Source organism: Centroberyx affinis, unplaced genomic scaffold (assembly GCF_046629955.1).
Source record: "Centroberyx affinis isolate AG114_WGS23_722 - 3 ecotype Tasmania unplaced genomic scaffold, CSIRO-AGI_Caff_v1 ptg001801l_1, whole genome shotgun sequence".
NCBI lineage: Eukaryota > Metazoa > Chordata > Actinopteri > Beryciformes > Berycidae > Centroberyx > Centroberyx affinis.
Window position 1 is genome coordinate 17,782 of NW_027280191.1, and position 24,003 is coordinate 41,784.

General features: G+C 44.0%; 2 protein-coding genes across 3 annotated transcripts in view; both read right to left on the bottom strand.

Moving 5' to 3' along the window:
* Positions 1-172: 172 nt before the first annotated feature.
* On the bottom strand, positions 173-11,550 carry tox4b (TOX high mobility group box family member 4 b). 2 transcript variants are annotated; one of them, XM_071529553.1, is made up of 9 exons: positions 11,479-11,550; positions 9,252-9,320; positions 8,275-8,547; positions 7,111-7,371; positions 5,987-6,307; positions 5,473-5,553; positions 3,928-4,587; positions 2,717-2,871; positions 173-1,652 (listed from the first exon to the last, which is right to left on the bottom strand). In XM_071529553.1, the coding sequence occupies exons 1-9, from the start codon at positions 11,482-11,484 to the stop codon at positions 1,595-1,597; spliced, it is 1,884 nt and encodes a 627-aa protein (XP_071385654.1). In that variant the 5' UTR covers positions 11,485-11,550; the 3' UTR covers positions 173-1,594. The 2 variants fall into 2 exon arrangements, with proteins under 2 accessions (XP_071385654.1, XP_071385653.1); XM_071529552.1 differs by lacking the exon at positions 11,479-11,550 and adding an exon at positions 9,895-10,168.
* Positions 11,551-11,694: 144 nt separating this feature from the next.
* Positions 11,695-24,003, bottom strand: part of LOC139652479 (solute carrier family 12 member 6-like) — a 38,433-nt gene continuing 26,124 nt past the window's right edge. Inside the window, exons 16-26 of the mRNA XM_071529568.1 lie at positions 23,514-23,612; positions 23,249-23,368; positions 22,827-22,931; positions 22,396-22,564; positions 20,681-20,876; positions 19,571-19,740; positions 18,872-19,003; positions 17,992-18,099; positions 15,570-15,847; positions 14,283-14,416; positions 11,695-14,075 (exon numbers count right to left, since the gene is read on the bottom strand). Of these exons, the coding sequence (XP_071385669.1) occupies positions 13,984-14,075; positions 14,283-14,416; positions 15,570-15,847; positions 17,992-18,099; positions 18,872-19,003; positions 19,571-19,740; positions 20,681-20,876; positions 22,396-22,564; positions 22,827-22,931; positions 23,249-23,368; positions 23,514-23,612 (1,603 nt within the window). The 3' untranslated portion in view covers positions 11,695-13,983. The remainder of the gene's footprint in view (positions 14,076-14,282; positions 14,417-15,569; positions 15,848-17,991; positions 18,100-18,871; positions 19,004-19,570; positions 19,741-20,680; positions 20,877-22,395; positions 22,565-22,826; positions 22,932-23,248; positions 23,369-23,513; positions 23,613-24,003) is intronic.

Genomic DNA, 24,003 nt, shown 5'->3' on the forward strand with positions numbered 1-24,003 from the left:
GGTTCGAAATTCTTCCCCCTGACGTCAGTCTCGCGATACAAAGTTCAAACGCCATTCCAGCCACACGGAACTGACACGCTTTCATGAAGGGAATATATATATATATATATATATATATATAAAAACTCCTCACCAAATGTATATTAAAACATAAAATATTTTATTTCACCATTAAAAACATTTCCAGGATATCTACAGTAAACCAGACTGATCACTCCATTATTTTCCCTAATCGGGGTGTAAATCCCAAGTGATAACAGTTTTGGAAGCAATTTTCTTGCAATAGGTCTCAATAATAATCTTCTGATGAAAACTGTTATTGTTAAAAATTAAAGATTTATATTCCCTTTCCCCTCCGGTAGTGTTGTCAAAGCTGGTGTGTATGTTTTATTCCCATGTCATTTTTTTTCTCTCCAAACAATAATTTTCACCAAAATGTTCTCACAAAAAACAAAGCAAAAACAATGTCTGCCCGGTTTTTAAAAAGCTCCTATGTTGCAGGGTATTGTGGCAGGAGTGCAGTACAGTGTCAGCTAGAGTTCTCAAGGCAGAGCAGGAAATTCATTTTTTATTTTTGTTTTGTTTTGGGGGTTTTTGTCCATAGGCTGCAGCGGCTGGAGGAATCCTGAATCTTAGCAGCCACTATCACCATTTCTCCAGCTGTGTAAAGTTTTGAAATAGAGTCGGACCTCCACATGATAGTTGGTTACCTTCCAAAAGTGGCTGGTAGAGTAGAAAAACCTACCAGCCACCGCCAAAATTTAAAATCACTCAGCTGGTGTGGAAATTAGCTTTACTTAGACTGTTTGTGCTTAGCCAAATTGTTGGTAGTTTATTCAGTATGCTGGCTAAACAGTTCGATCTGGAAACCCAAGTTACCGCCAGCCATTCAACAACAAAGCACCCATAAATTACTGAAGCATGATTTAACATAAATCACTTGTTGACTGGGACTAAATTCACACCGATCGCTCCTCAGTGGTAACAGTCAAGGGAAGGGCATGCACACACGGAGTAGCTTTTCTCTGAAATGAATGAGCTGCATCGATTAACATCTGCAAGTCAGATCATGATTTCTATTTTTTTCCCCCTCTCAAAACAATTAAAAACACAACGTCCATCTGTATAAAATGTTCTCATTATTTATCAAGTCCATAATTTAAATTCAAGATCGATGATCGGCATTTTCCACTCTTGTGGCTCTTGTGTGTTGAGGACAGAGTCTGCAGTGGAGAAGCCAAGTCTCTCTAGTTATTATTACTTCTTTTCTCTTCGTTATTCATCCATCCATCCGTCCTGCTCTGAGCGGTCATTCTTACCATCAGACCCGGGTGAAATAGTATTTGCAAATACTTCTTCTTTGCGTTTCTTTTCATCTGTTGGAGGAGTTAATACATCTGCAGTAAAGTAGTGCCAGGTTGTCAATCACAGAAAAGTATACTGCCGCCGACTTTCAAATACTTTCCTGTGATCGCCTCGTTATCGTTTCGCTCTAGATGACAAAATAAAACCACGTGTGCAAATACTATCCGACCCACGATCTGTCTGTCTTTCACTCATTCATCGGCACTCGTCCGCCAGATGCGTCCGTTCCCTATGAGACGGTGGTGGAGTTCTGCCCGCGGATGGCACACCAGGCCATGAACACGTCCCTGAAAAGAAAAAAAAAAAAAAAAAGATTAGGAAAAGAATACAGTGTTGTGACTTCTGGGTAAAAACGCACTTCAAAACTCCAGTTTTATGGATTAGGGGGAATTTAGAGTTCGTTTTAATGGACGAGAAGTTGATTACAGCCGTTCAAAGCTTCCCAGTTCTCTGCAGCTTCGATTGGAAAGACAACAGAAATATAAACGTCTAAAGAAATGATGCTTGGAGAACAGCTGCATCCAACGTTGGGGTTGAAGGTAACCTCTGAGGTCATTTTTCTCAAGTTTTTTCTGTTTATTTTTGAGTAACGCTACCTAATAGCTATGTTAACTCATCAAAACAATGTAACGTTGTGAAAGGCAATATCTACACAATTTGCCTGTTCAAAACTTTGTAGCTGCATGAGACCCGCTACACAGATGCAACTGGAGCTTCTCGCATCGCACACAATCAGTCTGAACAGAGCGACACATCAAGCAAGTTGCTCGCAGTGTGAATGTAAGGTTTCACACATGTGTATGTACAGTATGTATGTTACCAGGGGGTCAGAGGTCAGAGAGGGACAGATCATATGTGTAGTTCTAATTGGAGCAGGAGTTCAGCGTTCAGCTCGAGAGTACGTTGACACATTTTAGTAGTCAGAGGTGAAAGCAAATAACACTATTTCCCTAACTTAGAATTTTCAGGACAAAACGAGAATTTAAAATTTAAAGCCGCTATTTCTAGGAAAGAACATAGAAGAGAGTGTGCGTGTGGAACTGTATGCGGGCCAAACATTATCTGCAAATAATTCACAGAACCTGCTTTAATTTACTCGGAGTACCAGTTGGGTGGGGTTTACAGAGCAGTTCAGATCCTGTCAGGTAAAGTATCCTAAGTTAATTGACATTCAAATACTTGACTGTAATTTTCAAAAGCTCATTGTATTGTCAAATGAGTGTCAATGTCAAATGCAGCACACCCCAACCATCTGATAATCAAAGTAGGTTAAAACAAACCTCCAAACGAATGTGTAAATACTGTTGGATCCAGGTTTGGTGTGCATGTGTTTTGTTTTCTAAATCCACACCTGCAGTGTGTGGCGACACACTCGTTGCTACAGTACTCCTTGTCCCAGTCTTTGCTCTCCACGGCGGGGTTGGTGCAGCCGGCACGCACACAGATGTTGGGACTGGCAGTGGGGGTCACCGTCGGCCCCGGGGCTACATTCACCTCTACCTCCATCTGAGAGGGTGAAAGAGAGAAAGAGAGAGAGAGAGAGAATTACATTTAAGGAATTTATCTGACACTCTTGTTCAGAATAGGGCGATAATTCAATATTATTGTTTATCGTCTTTCAGTGGAATCTCATGATGATATGTGATTTTGGGATATCGTGACGCACAATTCTGCTGTCTAAACTGATGATAACAAGCTAATTTTATTTTAAAAATGAGGTATGAAACATTTTAAAGGAATATTATTTGACAATTTCAGTTTTGTTTGACATCACACCTAATATTACCATTCGGTTCAATAAGACGAACATCGACTTGGTTATTTAATGAGATTTTGCAGAATGTGAGCCGATCGAAAAATCCCTATGATTATCGTGGTACTGATTTCAACCATACCACCCCGCCCTAAAGACTGACTTAAACACAACAGTTGAATAAATGCAATATCCTGTCATTACAGGCTGCAACAGGTTGAAGTACTTGACACCTTTGCACCATATTAAATGTCATTTGTCAACCTCACATAGGACTAGACGATATGGACAAAATTAATATCACGATAATCATAAACAAATTATTTTTATATCAATATACAGTATAAGAATATCTGCCAACATATGCAAAATCTCATGTTAAATAATCAAAATCATAGTCATCACATTCAGCTGCATAAAGTAAGATAACCTCTCTACTTTCAATCTCCCTGATTTGTTTCAGATCTCATTTTAGATCTAGATTTTAATTAGCATTTGCTTTTTATTATTAATTTAGATAACAGAATTGTGTATCACGATAACTCAATGTCATTATTTCATCACTACATAATTCTATTAAAAGAGAATAAAGACTAATATTGGATTATTGCCCAGCCGTAACCTCACAGCAGTGTAGACTGATGTGTAAAATTGTCACTGTTTTGCTCTCACCTCCTTCCAATAAAACCTTTACGTTCAATTTCATTATATTTGTCAAACTTAATGCCAGTGCATATTTATTACAGATCTTGGCTAAACAAAGCACAGTCAGTTCTCCAATGAGTCATTTTAAACTTTGCTGCTCTCACCCCTTCCTCCACCTCGGCCACCTCCTCCGCTCCCGTCCCGCCGGCCGTCTGTCCCACCGCCACCGTCAGAGCGGAGGCGGAGGACAGCGAGGCGGGCGTCTCCCCCGCCGACGTCACCATGATGGGTGTGCCCGAGTCCGACTGGAGCGACGACGGGACTATCTTGATCTGCAGGGGGGGCGGAGCCGTGGCGGCGGTCGCGCCCCCGCCTCTCGGTTTGGCCTGCAGAGGCGGGGGGGCCTGGGCGTGCACCATCTGCTGCAGGCGGGGCGGAGGGGGGGTGCTGTGCATCTGCTGCAGCGGCGGAGGCTGGCGCGCCGAGGAGGAGCCCGCCGCCGACGCCGTGACCGTCACGCCGCCGGAGGGCGACGGCGTCTGCTTGATGATGATCTTGGTGACGGTGGGGGGGTTGGGCGCGGCGGCGGCGGCGGGGGGCGGCGCTTGGGGCTTGGTGGCGCCGGTGCGGGAGCGCGTGGAGACCTGGGGCAGGTCGAGGATGATGTTGGAGGTGCAGATGTTGGTGATGGTGTTCTCCTCGGGGTTGTACTGCTGGGCCCGGGTGGAGCGAGGGGCGGGGGCCGAGGCCGGGGGGGCGGAGGCGGTGGGAGCCGCGACCGGAGGGGGGGGCGACGGGGCGGTGTCCAGTACTTCAATGGGGGCCTGAGGAGAGGAGGAGGGGTGGAGATAATGAAGACACAAGAGAAAACAGCATCAGAGCACCGCCACTGTGATGTAGAGGAGCAAAGCACACAGGCAATTCCATTCATACATACTGACAATGTTTGGATCAGATGTGGATGTTTGTCAGGTTAAAACAGTCTGAGCTGCTAGAGTGAGTTTCACTGGTTTCTACTAGGGACGAGACGATGTGCTTATCTCACGATATGATTCAATGCAACCACGAAACGATGTAATAAATAAAAGCTCAATGACAACAAAGTCAGACTGGAGAATTATGTTTATTTCTGAGCCACAAATCTTTATAGTGATGTCAGTGGCTTGCTACAATGTAAACAATTTAAAAATGTCATCACAAAGTGCAAATAATATAATTTGGATGGAGCTTGTGAAATTATGATGGGCAATCCGTCTCATTTGTGATTTCTACAGCAGAATAAAATGGAGCTAATATTACGATTTATTTTTCTGCCCCACGATACGTTTTGTCACATTTTTGTTTTGCAATAAACTGAATTTCGATATATCGTCTCATCCCTAGTTCCTACTGTGTCTTACCCAGCACCTCACTTTGATATGCATGTCAAACTTTACAGTGTGGAACATCACTTGACACAAATACAACTGATATTACCCGATGTTCATCACTTAATATTTAAAAAAAGATAATTACATCCTCTTAAATGTTGCCATCTTGTAAGGAGAGTGCTCTACATAACTATAATAAATAATTTCAGTAATATTCAATTGAAGAGATTTACTTTCATGCCAGCAATCATTTTATCAGAATAGCTGTCAAATTCTCCAAATGGTGTCTCTCTCACTGTGGAGCTGTAAAGATCCAGAACCAGACACTCTGCCTCTCACCTGAGAAATCTGGCTGGCTCTGTAGGCTGCCAGCGCTTTCAAGTACTCCTTCTTTGCCGCTTCATTCTTCCTCTTGTAAACCTGAGAGCGCGGGGGGGGGGGGGGGGGGGGGGGGGATGATTATGAGCACCGGCAGCCGTGTGTGAAATAAGATTCGCACATTCATCTTTTCACATCTTAATGAGCCCGTATCTGCTTTCACACAGCTGACTGAATGAGGGAGACTTCAAATGCATCTTCATAAAAGACAGGGTTCTTACACATGCATATCAATCAAACTGACTCTTTTCACCATGTATAGCACAGTTTCCATGGCTGAAATTTGTCGCCGTCTCTTTTCAAATATTAAATTTTTTTGTTGACTAGCTGCTTTGAATGTCCCAGGTCTCGTTTTAGCCAATTACAACTATCCTTTGTGATTTATCTAATCACAAAATTGGTAATAGGCGTTATTATTCCTTCAAATTTAACTAGATCTACCAGCTTGACATTAAACACTCCCTTTCCCACCGACCTGCTTCTGCTCCTCCCCCAGGCTGTCCCACATGGAGGCCACTATCTTGGACACTTCTCCGAACGTGGCGTTGGGGTTTTGTCCCTTAATAGCCGCCTGCGTGTCCCTGAAGAACAAGGCGTAGGCCGACACAGGCTTCTGCGGCTCATTGGGGTCTTTCTTCTTCTTCCCCTTCTTCCCCCCTCCCGCTCCTCCTTTCCGCCCCATGGCTGGGGAGGCGGTGGAGGAGGGGGCGGGGAGGGGGGAGTCGGACAGAGAGGGGTCGAGGGAGATGACTCCGGGGGAGACGGCGAGAGAGACTGGCGATTCCACCAGGACGCTCTGATAGGAGGGACGGAGAGTGGACAAGAAAGCATGGGTTAAAATGTTTCTGTAATGTTTCTCATTGGTGTGTTTTACCCTGCTTAGGTGCAGGTTCGGTGACGCTTGCCAGGACAATCAACCGAAACTATTTGAAATTAAATTTAGTATTGTTTTTGTGATTGACGAACTTGCTATCGGAGATGCACTGGTGCTCTAAAGCTATCATCTGGTACACTAATAATTTGCGAATACTTCTTATTTAATTCTGACCTATATTTATCCAAGGAAGGCCTGCTGAGCGTGCATGTTCAATTTTAAGCACTGCGCCCTGCTTCACATTCATACGGTCACATGCATTCCCACCTGGGAATTTCCCAGTACACCCAGTCTTCTACAGTTGGCCCCTAAGCAGGTATGTTAAACAAGTGCAGGGTTCCTAAATATTTTAAAAATTCCATACTTCTTCCAAACTTGAATTTCTAAATCAGATTTGACTTTGTATCATGCTGATATAATGGCTGGGAATGTTTGTCAGCTAGTCCATAATATTCTATAACTGAAGACTATCATTCACAATCACAAATATCACAAGATGTGAACTGACAGTGGGTCAACTTCAACTACCTATATTGTGTAGTCGTACGTGTATCATATCATGACTGGGCAACTCTTTGTATGCCGTTTCCAAACTTTTCCATACATTTTCACAAAAGAAAAGACATTTCTTCCAATGCTTTCTGAATAAGGTAAAGAGAGAGAGGGAGAAATGTCACGGAGGAACGGAGGAGTAACTCAAGCGATGCAGCAAGCTCCAGACTCACCCGCCTGAAGTCGTCCATGTCGTCGTCCTGCAGAGAGCTGGTGGGTGACGCCGTGGCGGACAGAGGGTGGTCCGGCGACTGGGAGCGTTGTAATATGTTCCCGCCGCCCAGGCCGAGCCCCAGCTGGGCGCTGAGCTCTGATTGGTCGATAGTGGTCAGCTGGTTGGTCCCCAGCAGCCCGTGGCCCATGTCACTCAGCGGGACGTCGATGGTCATTGGGGACGAGCTGCTGAACTGAGAGCCAATCGGATGGCCGAGATCCTGGGAAATTAAGGAAGACGGGAGCAGAGGGAAAATCACTCACAATTATAAAACTGTTAATCCCAAGCTAAATTTAAAAATGCCTTCCAGCCATGGTTTATATGTCCTATTACATGAACAATGCTAGAGATGATCCAGGGTTAACATGTCAGTATAAAAGGCTTCCCACACCCAGTTGGAGAGCAAATTCAAAGACATGTCAAAGACTTTCTTGTTTGGTGGAATTAAAGGACTCCAACTGCTCGTGTTTTGGGGTAAAACACGACACTGGTCAGAACTAGACTCATAGATGACGCAGGTGAAATCCTTCATGTTAAACCTGGGAAGTGTTGGTAGCTTGGTAAGCTTTAATCAGCAAAAAACGGCATCCTCCCGTTACATTTTTTAACGTAGCTGATAGATAAAACACCATTTCAGCACCAACACATACCATTTCGCATGCACTCGCTATCTTAGGACTTCATGCATGCATAACAAGTATGAGTACGATCGGGGCTGAAATAGGGCTGGCCGTGATATGACACTGGATATCGTCTGGGATATTGGTAAAATGTCACTTCTTCCTGGTCTTAAAGGCTGTGTTACAGTAAAGTGACGCAATCTTCTGAACTTATTAGTCGGTTCTGTCTGAGAGAAATGAACAATGATTGGCTTTAACTGCTCATCACATCCACATGATTTATTACTGATTACTAATTATCATTACTAATTTTCACATTTTGTTTGCGTGTAAATATCTTATGAAAGCACAAATATTCATCCCCAAAATATCGTCACATTATTGATATTGAGGTATTCTGTCTAAAATATCGTGATATTTGAATTTGTCAATATCGCCAAGCCCTAGGCTGAAACCAGCGTCAATACTCCACTAATTTCAGACAAGGCTCTGCAAGTCCTCACCATGCCGAGTGAAGAGCCCAACAGAGCGCCCCCTCCTGGCTGGTTGATGACGCCCAGACCCAGGTGCTCCAGTCCCTGGGAGGGGGGGTTGACGAACGTGGAGGCGAAGGAGGGGTCGTCCCCTCCGACCACGGCGTTCCCGGGCACCACCACGCTGTCGGAGGGGTCTCCGAAGTGCGACACCACGTCCGACACGGTGAGGGCCGAGTCCGGGTCCAGCGAGATGGGGGGGATCTCGAACTCCTCATCGCCGAGGCTGGGGGTGTGGAACGTCTGGAGGGGATGGGAGCGAGGGGGAGAGGAGAACGGTGGAAAGAGAAGGAGGTGGGAGCGGGAGAGCGTGGAGAAAAGAGGAATGGAAAGAGAAAGCAGAAAAGGAGCAAAGGAAAGGACAGGAACATGGAAGAGGCGGCAAGAAAAAGAAGTGAATGTGAAAGTGGTAGCGGAGGGGGATGAGTGACAAGGGGAAAAGGGTGATAACAGAGCCAAAACAAGGATGGGAACAGGAGTGAAGCAAATGAAGCTTAATATCAAGAAGTACAGCTTTCTTAAATGCTGAAGCAGTGGCATTGCTTTGTACAGACATCAGAAGACACCTGAACAAGTAAAGACCTGCTTTAAGATGCAGTTTATAAGAGTCTAAGTACTGAAACATCTCTAAAATGTTAGGTGTAACATGATGAGGGATCGAGCCAGGTATGGATCATTGCTTTGCCCAGCTACAGCACTTTCAGTGTCTCGGTCAGGCACCGAAAAAGCAGCTTGAAGCTTGTAAATCCCTTTTTCCAAAGACATCACAGTTGCACAGTTGTGCTAGAGGACGAACACTAGGCAGCTAGTGACAACGCTGGCGACAGTAAGCCCAAACTAACATCCATGGGAGGGGGCGCCATCCCCAACAACGTAAAAAGTGTGTGTGTTTCAGGCTGCATCAGAGAGAAAATCAATGGCTTGAGAGAAAATAATCAGAGACCTACCTCTGAAGAGGAGAGAAATGGATGGCTGGACCCAGAAATTGTCAGGTAGCTGTCACTGCCTCCAGGGAACTAGAAGATGGAGATAAACAACAGTCAGGCTACACATACAGAGGGAAATTTACACCAGCCGCAAGCCAGATGCTGCTCCATTTGGGCTGAGGCTGATAGGTTTGTCTACTCGACACTCTGGCAGCTAACCAACCATTGTTTAGAGGGTCTTTTCTATTCTAAAAAGATCAAACTGGCTGGTTAATGTCTGGTTTCTGCAAAATCACCAACACATTCAACTTCAAATGTGGAATATAACCAAAACCACAGCTCATCTTCATTTTTGTCACTGACAGCATGAAATTAGACAGTCAAGGAGGCAAACATTGACACTCACAGGCACATTATCATTCAGCAAACAATGAGTGAGGCAGTTGGCCTGCAAACACCAAACAGCACAGACATCAAGAATCCAGATGGTTCCCATTTAGCTCAGAGAAATATCAATTCAAATAATGCAAGACACTGACACACATACATGCGTTCAGCCTGGTTAGTCTATGGCAGGATAAGGGACCAGGTGACAGCCTGCACAGAGCCACTGTGTCTGAGTGAGGGTGAGTAAAGAAGTTTCATCCATTCATTAAAGGGTCACCTTGTTGACAGAGTCAAATCCATTGAAAGTCTGCGGATCCAAGAACTCTGGATCGCCATGCTGCCCGGTACCGTCCGTTAGATCCGAATAAAAATTCAGGTCCATCCTTTCAGTTGGGCCTCATATGAGTTGTGTCTTCAATGCAACCAGGTGTTACGCAAGAAGTCGAAATTGCCTACCCTTGCCTTGGACTGCCAATTTTTTGGGGGTAACGCTAACGCCGTTAGAGGTAGCGGAAAGGCCACCGACGTGACCCCCAATACCAATTCAAGATTATTCTCCTTATGAAACTGCCGACACTGCAGTTAACAGCTTTTGCACAGACGTTAAGATAGCTCATATGGCTAAACGGAGCATGTGCACGCCAGCAACCATACCAAAAATAACCCGTCTGCTGGCTAGCAACCGAGCTAACGTGGCTACCCTTCTTGCTGACTTGTCCTACTACAGTTTAGCTAGCTGGCTTGACGCAAGGCTGCGGTACTACTTCAGGATCAGCCTGGCGCCCGTCTGTCTGTCCTCAAACGCTACATCCATCAACGGCCGCAGCAAGCAGACTTGACCAAACTCTTACAAAAACCTACGGACGACCGGTATATGCTACTCAGAGGTCTGGAATACGAAACGACCGTATTTCAGGATGTCTCTGTCGCGACGGAAGACAAACCGTCCCCGTTTTCCTTCGTGGTGCCCGGGCCAGGCTGCTCAATGGATCCCGAGCCATGGATGGATATTATGGATCGGATGTGATTGGATAGACGGTAGGGGGAGGCTGCGTCAAGTTAGACAAACGACGCCACAATAATACCGGAAGTTAAGCGATACCGGCTTCGAAATAAAACCGGACAATTTTCCACTTTTGATAAGACGAATTGACGTTTAGAGCGCATTAAACACTCATGTGACTCAATACATTAAAGAGAGTGAAATTACCGTAAGACAGACACTTAAACCGTGCTATATCAGAGGTTATGTTCATCATAAGGATTTTATTTTGAAAGTTCAAACCGGAAGTCCATCTTTATTCTGGCTAGTTTGACACTAATCCAACCGGCGAGGAGTGTCGGGGTCCTACCATTCATTTCGGTATAACAAAAATGTCAGCGTTTGACATGACACTCTAAATGCGGCTAAGAAATAGACAGTTGACACGATCATGTCGTTGAACCGACAGACGTTTTAACGGATGGATTCTATCGTAACCGTTAGCAGTAGCTTGGCATCTTACCTCCCGTTCTTTCACAATGGTTCGCTCCAATGGCCTAGCTCGTAATACCGAGGAGGTTTTAATACTCAGGGCCATACATTTTGAAAGATCAAGTTTGACACTTCTAGTCCAAAGCCGAAGCATTACCAGCCTTTAATGGGACAATAAAAAGATGAGGTGAAGTTAATACAGAGTTAATAAAGGGAGAATTAAGGTCAGGTCGGGTGATCCGTTTCGGGCTCGTACCTGAAAAGGCCAGTATTGTGTTTGTGACAACCAAAGATTGTTGATACAGGCGGCTGTAGTTGATCACATATGTAGAGAAAAGTGATTTTTATTTTACTATATCGAAAGTGTCTAACGCTAACTATTCTTACCTCCATGCTCACCCCGAAATCTGATTTTTATCCCACTTTAGTGAACTTCGCCCAGAAATGATTTCCTCAAATATCACAACATGGCACCGGCTTCCGGATTGTACGTACAAGTGGAAGTGACCTCATCACGCAAAGGGGGAAAGTTGACGTTCCCGAAAAGGACAAACGAATCAGAGCATCTTGATAATAAATCACAATAAGCATAAGAGTCTCAGGTGAATTTTCTTTCAAAACGGTTTTATTTATTCCCATATTTTTCAAGCAAAGTTTTTTATGCTTCCTTTTTTATATTAATGTAATTAAAAAAAGATAAAACTTGGGGTTTTTCCTTTGTCTTTATGTACAAGCAAAAAAAAAAAAAAAGTTTAGGAAATAAAAATGAACATAAATGAATCCCTGCACAATACACTGAAAAAAAAAAAAAAGATATAAAGGAAGGACTAAGCATTGGAGTGGAAATCAAACACCTCCAGTTTTTATGGCTCCTTCAATTAGCAATGAGCTCAAGCACTACAGGAGCCAGGTCTCTCTTTCTCTCTCTCTCTCTCTCTCTCTCTCTCACAAACACACACATACACACAGCAGGATGTCAAAGGGTGTACAGCAGGTAGGGAGTTGCCGGGCACAAGCTCACACTACACAGCGTAGCCATAATACTCGTTTGAGGGAATGGAGAAACACCATACTGGGTGCGACTAAGCTGAATGCACCCACATATCATTTATCCACTGTACACACACACACACACACACACACACTTCTCTCCTGAACGGCCAAATAACAGTGAAAAAAGAACATTTTGACAGCATGCAGTGCAGCGGTCCTTGTGTGTTTATAACTCCCCATATTGCAGTCTGTCTACACATTTAGAAATCCTTCCCTCTTCACTTTCTAAGACTTTCACCCAATTAAAGTTTCCCCTCGCTCTTTCACACACACACACACACACACACACACACTACACTGCCACCATCTGAACTAAACGAACACGTCTAACTATCAACATGCAGTCCAACATGGGGCCGGTTTATGGCACAACACCGAGCAGAACTCAAGTACCTTTGCATTGAAATTTTTCTTTTTTTTTTCCTGGGATTTATTGATCTTGTTTGACATCAAGAAACCCACAGACCTGGTGCATAAAGATGGCCGCCGCCCCCCCTCGATTAAAGTAACCAGTCCATCCCAGTCGCACAGCACAAAGCGCACCCAGTGTTTACACTCACTTATTACCCGGTGCGGACTGCTGGTGCTCGGACGTTTTGTGCTGCGAAACTGGTCAAGTAGTGTTTTCACGAATAATGTTTGTCGTTTGTTTTCATCAGCCGACGGAGTGGCAGGAAGGTGGGGATTTTGAGAAGTAGGGGCAATACGACGCCAGAAAGTTTGGAAAAATCACAGAAAAGTATTCCAAAATAATTCCGTGTACTTTCCTGTGATCGTTATCTTTCCGAACGTGAACCGAGCCGCCCTGATGAGATTTAAACCCCGCCCGTCTGGTACGCCACGCAGGATAAAACAAACGCGGAGGCTTACTCGCAAAAATACTATGTGACCAAGGTCTGGATACATATGAACAAAAAGTGATATTATACAACCAGGAGAGGCCACTGTTTATAAGCAGTTATGAGCATAATAACCTTTAATTCTTTCCATTCTCTTTCCTTTAGGCTAACACACTTTCAAGTAAGAAGACACTCGCTATTTTTCCACACACTAAACCTGTTTAAAAGACACACAAGTGATCTCGTCTTGGACTAGATCGTGCTCTACTGACAGTAGAGTCTCCCCCTGTTTCTTCCTGTATTGGAGTGTCTCCTTTTCCTTTTTTTTTTCTGCAGTATCGGACTAGATTTGACTGTGTGTCTTCGAGAAAAACAAAACAAAAACAAAAAAAACTATTCGGTTCAGACATACAGGCTACGCTCAGAACTCACACAACTGCTTCCAAAATACATTCTGTACAAAATGCAACCCTGAGTCACATCAGTGGAACAATCGCTCCGTTCTGGGACACTCCACACATTCTCTCTCTCTCTCTCTCTGTTTTCTCATTCAATGGTCCACCGTCCAAACACACTCACTCATACGACAACGCTGGTCCCTGCTGCAACGTACGAAAGTCCCTTCAAGATGGATGACTTTCTCACACAAACGTACAAACACAGACACAGACACACACACGCGGAGTTGAGCACTCTCATACTTTTGCTCATTCAAGGAATTGTGTTGGCATTTTCGTAGCTTGTCATAAGCGGAATGGGAACCCTTGTTATGACAAAAAGTGGCATGTAAAGATAGGAGGAGGAGGAGGAGGATGGGGGGAGGGGTGGGGGGTGAGGGGTGGGGGCGATCGACGCCGCAGCCAATGACAGTCTGTCTTTTGGAGAGGCCACACCCCCAGAGCTCGAAGCCCCACCCCTCCCCTCCCAACCGTCTCCCTTTGCTCTCTTCCACGTGATTGGCTGCTTCTGTAGGCTGGTTTTGCCTCCCCGGTTTGTCCAATCAGGAGTAGATGGTGATGACTTCACTTCCTCCGCCTCGGACCAATAGGACGCGTTCCAGTCCCTCCGTTAAAACCTCCAGGAACTCCATATCTGACAGCGAGTCAAGGAGCGTCAGCGTATCTTTAAATGGAATTTGTGGTCCAATGCTGGCCTCTATCGTTCAGCGTTGTCATGACAACAACATTCTACCCTCCGTAGAGGGTAGAAGACATTAACATTAACATTAACAACACACAACAGACTTGTTTAGGACTCAATAATAAATGAAAACAGAAATTTTTTAGGTGTTAAGGATACAGTTCTCGTCTCCATCGGGGTTCCTGGGCGGGCCTGGCATGTTGAGCAGGACCAGCCGGGCATCATGGGATTTGTTGACGATGACCTCGTTGAGCTTGACGGCCGTGTGCATCCGCCTGACGTTGGAGTGGTCCCTAGGGGGAGGAATAACGAGCACTTCAGTTAACGAGTGTGTTAATTAGCTGTGTAATTAGATAATGTGATGCGCGCTGATAAGCACTGTGGAGTGAATCAGCTGCCATGCGGGTGAAGACGGGTGAGTGTGTATGTAAAGGTTTTTTGCTTACACTGATTATCCGTGAAGGTTGAAGCATTGGGGGCCTGAGGGTTGTGTGTGTGTGTATATGTGTGTGTGTGTGTGTGTGTGTGTGTGCTATTAACTTATTTTGACTCGTAGCCTGATGCTGAACATGTCTCTAAAGCTTTGGGGCATGAAGCAGCCCAAGTGTTTCTGTGCATGTTCACAACTACGATTCCATTTTTGGCATTTAGGTGACGCTCCTGTCCAGAGAGACTCATAGTTAGTGAGCAGGACGACAGGATGCGTGTCTGTGGATGGGTTCAATATTGGCTGCTACAGGGACTGAACATCGGACTTTCCCCTGTGTTCACACTGTGAGCAACATGATCAACAAATCACTGGAAGTTCATTTATTTCCCATAATTTATTTGACCATTGCTGAACTTTTCGCGGCCACTGGCTGTCAATAGCAAATCACATTTCTGTGCTTTCTTGTTTCCCTACTGATGTGATTTGGTTTCATGATCTATAGCTCTGCCTGGCAAAGTGGAAAATAGACAAGAAGTTGATTCCATCATTCCAGCCATTCAAAGCTTCCCAGTTCTCTGAAAAAACTTCTACATGAATCACCTACATGAATAAATCTGTCAAAAACGATGCTTGGAGAACAACTTGCATCCATCGCTGGGGTTGACAGTACGCTCTGAAGTCATTTTGTTGAGGTTTTTCTGTATATTTTCAATCAATGCTGCCTAATTAGTACTTGCTAGCCATCTACAGTACGTTAACTCATCAGTAAGTGGTAGAAAAATGGAAAAAACACATAATCTGCCTTTTCAAAACTTTGTAGCTGCATAAGAATCGGTCAGAACAGAGCAGCACATCAACCAAGTTGCTCAAAATCATAGAGATAAAACAGTTAATAAAAGCCAACATCTTTTTTATCTCTATGCTCCAAGTGTCAACGCAGGATTCCGGTTCCGGTCTCTATAACCGACCCGCGTTCCCACCCCATGCGTGCATTTGCGCCTCTTATTCGGACTCACGGCCGGATGCTGAGCATGTCTCTGAAGCCCTCGGGCGTGGAGCAGCCGGAGTGCGCGGCTCGGTACTGCATGGTCTTCTCCTTGGTCCAGGTCATCTGGACGCGCCGGTGGTGTTCGGTCGAGGAGCCGCCGCCGCCGCCGCCGCCGCCGCCGCCACCGGCACTGCCGCCCGTCGACTTGTCCCGCTCCCCTCGCTCCCCGACGTCCGTGTCGTCGTCGTCGTCCGACCCGATGCTGGTCAGACGCAGCATGGAGTTACGGTCCTTCACCAGCTGGGCCTGGATGGGCGGGAACACACACACACACACACACACACACACACACACACACACACACACAGGTGGATAGACACACAGACAAACACGAACACATTCACACAAAAAGGTGGGCACATATGCAGACACACAAAAGTGGAGAGACACACACACACTTTATTTAGAGATGAACCAGATAGCCATTTTCGTTTCTCATCACATCAACATTTTACTCACTCTCTACCTCGTTCTACACCCCTTCCCTCTTCTTCATCTTTCCCTTTTCAGTTCCTCCCTCCCTCCCCAACTGCGTACTCTCTCTCTATTTTCTCTCCATCTCCTTTTCTCTCTCTCTTTGTACCTGTCTGTCTCTGAAGCCTTTGCTGGGGTTTGAGGTGCTGACTCCAATACTCCTGAACCTGGGGGAGAGATACACCTACAGACAACACATGGTCACTGACTACTAAGCTCGCTAACACAAAAACAAACGCTATGTTACATTCTACTGTAGCAAAAGCGCCATGGCGAAATGACTGCAGGGACACAACAGCGTGAGTCCAGAACATACAGCCAGGCCTGCGTCAAACAGCATCTGACATTCAGGAGGGAGTGGTGGAGGAGGGCAGAGGAGGGGTACAAGACGAGGATAAAAGAGAGGAGGTGGAATTTGAGAGTAGCTACACTAGACAAAGTTTGCTTCATACAAGTCAGTAGCTAGATAGAGTCAAATAACATTTGCAGGTAGGTTTTTATGGTTTGTTGTAGTCTATTTAGTTGCCAGATGGGTGGGGTTTGACACAAAGGATGAAACGAGAGCCAGACAGCTTTGACAATCACAGGAAAGTGTTTCAAAATCAATTTAGTAGACTTTTCTGTGATTGACACCTTATCTGACGCCATCAGAATTGTCCTGATGCAATAAATCAATATTTGACACAGGTCGGCATATAACCTTCTTATGGACAAACTCCTGGCCTTTTAATTGAATCCTTCAGATGAAGAACCATGTAGGAGCAATTTAATTTTTCAGATGAATGATGTGTGGAAATCTCATTATTTAAAGACTCTAAAGTTGGAGTATTTTACTGATCCCCAGAGGGAAATCTGTTTTTTGTTTTTTTTTTGGTCTGAAGGATTCAATTGCACTGTTGGATACCCAGAGGTTTTCATTGATCCAAACCATGTGATCAGGAAAACGTCTGTCTTCACATTCTGTCCAGCATTTCTGGAAAATGCCACTATTTCTAAAAGGTGCTCTACTTGAGACTGCTCACACTTTACTACTGTGCAACCAGCAAACTTACATCATCAAAGCTCCAGCGAGCTCGCTGAGGAAACCAATGGCAGAGGAAGATGAGGTGGACTTTAAATGACTGGAGAATGCGGTAACTAAAGGTAACGTTGGACCTGTGTGATTCACATTGTTTTGCACAAATTCCCCATTCTGCTCTCACCAGGGATCCTACACATTTTCCATTTCCAAATTCCAGACTTTTTCCCAGCTCTTCATTTCTTGACTGGATCTGAAGATTTTAAATGTCCACCGATAGAGTCCGGACAAACTGCCAACTGATCAATATCATTCTACAGCTGAAGATTATTCGTCCCACCAACAAATATCACAATATGTGAAATGATAGTGCGTCTACATCTACATAGAACATGTAGTCATATGTGTATCTGGACTTTTCCATACATTTCCAGACTGTTTTTGAGCAATTCTCAAACTATTTAAGAACCAAAACGAATCAAATTAATTTCAGATACTTTTCCAGTGGGAACTCGTGTCTCATTTATTCACACACATAGGAAAATGAGAGTGCATGCGCGCGCGCACACACACACACACACAAGCACAGACACGTTACAGGTGTCTTTCATGTTAGCAAGGACTATAGCGTAAATCCCCTTCCTAGTCTTAAACAGTAAGTTGAATTTGGATAGCATTTGTACCAGAGAAGCGATTCTAATGGACTTTGCCTGCTCCGTTACACACACAGAGACACAAATAAACACACACACAGTCTGAGGTGCTTACAGACTAGGTCGATCAGTCCAGATTATCCTGTAGTGCGAACAGGCTCCAGACTGGAGACTTGCAGTCGTTCAGTCTGAACGTCCCTCGTCAGTCAAGATTTGAACAGTCCTGCAGTCTGACCCAGGCTTACCTCTCTTTCCCGGTCGGACTTGGAGAGTCTCATCTGTCGCAGCATCTGAGACCTCTGCTCCATCATCAGGGTCCTTTCATACGTGTACGCACTGATGTCACTGTCATGCTGAGGGGAGGAGAGGAGGAGGAGAGAGGAGGAGAGGAGAGGAGAGGAGAGGGGAGGAGAGGAGAGGAGAGGAGAGGAGAGGGGAGAGGGGAGAGCAGGGGAGAGGAGAGGAGAGGAGAGGAGAGGGGAGAGAAGAGAAGAGAAAAAGATTGGAAAAGAAAAGATGAAAAAAGAGAAGATTGGAAAACATCAGATTAGAGAACAGAAGAGCAGAAAAGGAAGAGAAGAGATGATGAGAGACGATTACGGTTAATTGTCCATCTACATTTTTTTCTTGTCGTTTGCCTTGCTTCCAAAGCCAAAGCTGCACAGTTAAGATATAAAGAGACAAAGGATAAATGCAGAAACACAAAACATATTCGCTAAATGCAGTTGCTATAATAAGACAATCCCTGCAATTATGACAGTATCGCCTCTATACATACAACTACATGACAAATCTTTGTGAGAAATTTTGTTCTTTCTTCGGTTAAATGGTCATATTTTTGTACAACAATTAATCTGAATGTCCCAGATCAGTCCCAGGTCTTGTTGTGGCTCGCTACAAGTATTTTAAATTTGTTATTTGGGTTATTCAGATAACCTTCAAAGATACCTACATTTGCACATGAGAGATTGAAGGGAAGATTATCTACACATCCTCACGGCAAATTCAAAAACCTTTTGGACAAGTGTCATATTCCATGAGCCGAGTGTATCTTGAATATCTCATATGTGACACAAATGCGACTTGAAATGTGACTTGAAAAGGCACAAGTCCTGAGCAGCGTACCATCTCCACCACCTCCACGTCGGCCTCGATACGCAGGTGATACAGGAAGGTTGCCAGGTCCTTCTTCATCTGGATGGAATTATCCTCCATCTGGGCCACCGTGAAGATCCGCATCGCACACTTACGCCACACCTGGGGAAGGGGAGGGGGGGGAACGTTCAGACGCAACGGTTAGACATCGAGCAATATTCTCACTGGAGGAAAGGAACTCAAAAAGACATTTAGACGTTCTACTGAATCAATACTACTAAACACTTCAGTTCTACACCAGCAGGGTGAGGATCAATACCATTAATTCAGTCAGTGGAACTTCTTCAAAAGTTTCCATATCCATCCAATCATAATAACTTTATTTTTATAGCGCCATTCATACAAAGAACGCAACTCAAAGTGCTTTACATAAAATGAATGGACAAAATAAAAAATACAAGCAAAAGCAAGGCAGAATTTGTCTAGTAAAATGACATGAAAAAAAGATAAAAAATAAAAAAAAAAATAATTACAATATCACAAAATAATTAGGATGAATAAATATTATTAGCAAATGAGAGCGGTTTCTTTTTTCTTTGTGAACTGATTGACCTGAAAGTGGATTAACACTAACATCATCACATACTGGACGCTTTGGCGGACATAAACAGGAAGACAGTCTCTCCCACACACACACACACACACACACACACACACACACGGGCCTACCTTGTGTTGGCGCAGCAGGAAGGGCAGCAGCATCAGCATCCCTCCATCATGGACGATCCACCAGACGTCGATGTAGCCCTCTGCGCACGGCTCGCTGTTGCTGGGGAACAGCGAGATGTTTTTGGGCACCAGCAGGGCCAGGTGGGCCGCTGTGGTCACACGCACCGTGTCTGGAGGAGAGACAGGGGGCGCCGTCAGGCTGCTAGGAGCTCAAACAGACTCTGCTACATGCCGGGCTCACACCGATTTTTTCCCCGGTCAAATTCACTCATTCTCCTCGACCCGAGAACCTGATTCCTTTCGGGGTCACAGGGGGCGGGATTAGCCCTAATTAGGCAGAATTAATCAAAAATAAATAGAAATAAAATGTACTTTAAAGTAAATTACTTTCAAGATAAGATAAGATATGATAGCACTTTACTAATCGACCGCAACAATAGATGCAACCATTTATTCAGTCAGTCGAGAGACAACTGGGAAGCAGTTTATTCAAGTGTCCTGGGTGTTGTTTGGCTGACTGCATTATATAATTAGGAATTTTGTGAAATTGTTGGATTACTATTCCTTAACTAGGTCTTCCTTTATTGGTTGAAAAAAAGATTATTATAAAACAGATAGTTCCAGTCCTCAGTTCTGATTGACTGCGAACATTCCAAGCCATTGTAAAATACCCCAAAAAACACACCTGTGATGGCATAACACTTAATTTCAATATTAATGTGGTAACCCAAAATCACCACTAATACCACTACTTATGTGTTGCTTAGCAACCAATTTGTTGTTTGTTGTCTTTGTTCAAGAACTTTATTGCTTGGGGGAGAATAAACATTTAATTATTATTACATTTAATTAACATTAATTAAAGATAAGTACTATATTTAACATTTGTATTCTTTCTACCACTGTTCAATAACGTTTATAACGTAATATAATGTTTTATACAACTTTGGAACAGCTAAAAACTCTTCTTAGCCGTTATAAAATCACTGTAAGCACAGCCTCCCGTGGCTTACTGATTCGTTAACAAATCTGACAGGTCCAAATCACTGAAGATAAGTATTTAGATTTGTATTTTTTCCCCCTCTCCCTTTCCATTCGTCTTCCACTCACTGATGAAGGTCTTCCAGGACTGCGGGTCCTCGCTCTGCCTCCAGGCATGAGGCCAGCCCATCACCACCGTGTTGTGCTTCATCCCCCCCAGGCCGCTGGACTGGATCATGTGGCTGATGCCGTCGCGCGGCTTCTGGGCCACGATGCACTGGCAGAAACCCTTCACACGCTCCTTATCCATCAGGTGCTTCATAGTCTGAGGGTTGGGGACACATGGAGGGAGGGAGGGAGGGAGAAAGGCAGACAGAAAGAAAGGCAGAAAGAAAGGAAGACAGACAGACAGAAACAAAGAAACAACAAAGAGCAGGACAGAGTGAAAGGGAAAGAATAAAAAAAGAATGAAAATCTATTGAGATTGCAATGCAAGTTTTCCTACTAGTGTTGTCACAATACCAGAATTTTGACTTTGATACAAACACTAAATAAATGTTATGCTACTGCAGGAGGGAGGTCAACAGGGTTTTTTTGGGGTGTCTGTCTTTGTTGGCTGTACAAGCCAAATAGCTCCATGTTTAGCTCCTGGCACCAGTATTTTAAACCAGTTTAAATGGACTGGGATTCAGTTTAAGACATGCTGCATGTTTGATGATGTCGTTGTTTGACTCCAACTGCTGTAATCCGCTGTCAAGGAATGGGAACTTCATCTTGCAGAACACATTTTGTCAAAGTATCAAATGTTTCCAAAATTCTATATATAACATTCATACATACAACATTGACTTTGATCTTTTACAACAGTATCAAAGTAGGCATGTGTGTAAATCGGCGTAACTTCAAAAGCCCTTAGAAGAAAAAAATGAAAAAGGCCAAGCGATGGCTACAAAATTAGGTTAAAGAGAGAGAGAACAGGATGTTTTATGCTCTTGAAAACAGAGGACAAAGTAGCTGAAAACATCAGAGAGAGAGAGAGATAATCTTCATCCTCCTAAATTTCTCACTTGCAGAGGTTAATTTTCGATAAGATTTAGGGGTACCAAATTATGGAATGGCTTTTCCCATTTGGCAAAAAACTGTTCCTCTATAAAATGTTACAAAAGATGCTTAAAAGACCATTTAACTGCTATTTTGTAACTGCTTTTCCCCATGTATTGTTGTCCATGTATCCATGTTTTATTTGTTTCACTCATAGTGACATGTATCATTACTATTGCTCAGGAGTCAATACAGGTGTATAAACCAATATCCCTCCCACAAACATACACACGCACCCACACACACACGCACACACACACACGTACGCACATATGCACTCACTCTTACATATCACACACTCACATTTTTTGCTTTTATTTTGATATCATTATTGTTATTATTGTTGTTGTTGCTTATATATATTTTGTTTTTATTAGTTTGCCATCACTTTTATATAGTCATATTATATTCTGTATGTTATTTTTGTGTTCTCTATAACATTGTGAAATTGTAAAATTTTTTAGGTGGAGACTTCAAATAAGCCCATTGGGTTTTCTGCCTCTCCCTGCACTGTATATTATTTGTTATCTTTGTCATTTGTGTATTTTTTAAATTAAAAACTATATACTATATAAACTATAATCTCTAGATGGAATGTTTGGGATGGGTAACTACATCTACAGATTCACCAAGATTTACATGAAACACCTAGCTGTGTTGAAAAAAAAAAAAAAAAGCGGTTATGAACAACTTTTCCAGGTTTTCCGTGAGCACAGGAACGCTGTAAGGATGTGGAGTCCCACCTGTTCGGCGGCGAGAGCCTCTCCGTAGCTGTGGAGGAAGTTTCCGGGGATGACGGTGCCGACGATGGTCAGGCCCTTCCCCGCCTTCAGCTGGCTGGCGAACGTCAGCAGGCGGGGGGATTTGACATGGGCGTCCTCATCCAGCTTCAGCAGGACTAACAGCTGGGGCCTGGAGAGGAAGAAGGGGGGGGGGTGTTTAGGGTGAAGAGTCGGCGTCAAAGCACTTTCGGTTCAATCGACTCAGGAAGTGTACTGTAACTTGAGAGCTCTTGCCATGAGCAGGTTCTTCTACACAACAAATTACAGACAATGAAGCCTCTATATTATTATGTGAAGCACAGTTTCAATGTATATTCTGACTTTGAGTGAACTGCAAAAACAAAACAAATTAATGAAATGAAATGAAAAATGTCCACGATGCAGTTCAGTACCTCCAGTTTTTGGTGTGCGGCGGTCCCTCTTCCAGCCTCAAGAGGGCGTAGCGGGCGGCGCTGAGCGACAGACCGCGGATCCCATCGCCCCACTCCTTCTCCGCTCTGACATACACACACACACACACACACACACACACACACAGATATTTATGGTGATGCATACACAGAGCCGAATAGGTTATCCGAGACTTACTGCGACCTCCAATGACACACACCCACATGAAATATAGCTGATTCACACACACACAGATACACTAACACACACACACACACACACAAATACACTAAAATACACTAACATACACAAACATATGTGTATATACGGAAGGACATGCACACACGTATACATACACACACCGCTCTTGACCATGCCGTGCATGTACAATCATGTGGGGGAATCCATCTCCATGGCAACATACCCATGGTACTCTATGTACTTGTAGATCATGCCGGCGATCACCATAGCAACGATTGCGTAGTACCAAGAGGAGATGAACATCAGCGCCAGGCAGATAGTCATCCCCAAAAACGACAAGGTCCTGGACACAGACAAGGGACAGATCAGTGAGTGTGTGTGTGTGTGTGTGGTTTTTGTGTGGTGTGTTTATCTGTGTGTAGCGTATGTGTGTGTGTGTGTGTGTGTGTGTGTGTGTGTGTGTGTACGTTTGGAGTGTGTAGCACTACCAGTGATAGTAGGAAAAGCGCGGCCTCCAGTTGGGCGTCCTCAGCAGAGTCTGGAGGGCGCAGGCCAGGTTCACAAACAAGTAACACATGAGGAAGAACCTGGAGAGAGAGAGAGAGAGAGAGAGAGAGAGAGAGAGAGAGAGAGAGAGAGAGAGAGAGAGAGAGAGAGAGAGAGAGAGAGAGAGAAATAATAAATAATTATTTTAATTGTTAATATTGCTACTTTCATTCATTATCACCATTTTGTTTTGGCAACAGATTAAGTATTTAATCTTAAGTATTAAGAGTTTAAGTATTTCATGCTATTAAAGCTCATTTGAATTGAATTGAGAGAGAGAGTTACAGACAGAGAAAGAGAGAAAAATGTATTATTTATTTTATATGATTGTTTATTGTTGATGGTTGTATTCTTGCAAATGCTTTGGCAACACAAATTAACTTGTCCTGCCAATAAAGCTTATTTGAATTTGAGAGAAATTTTGAAATTTCA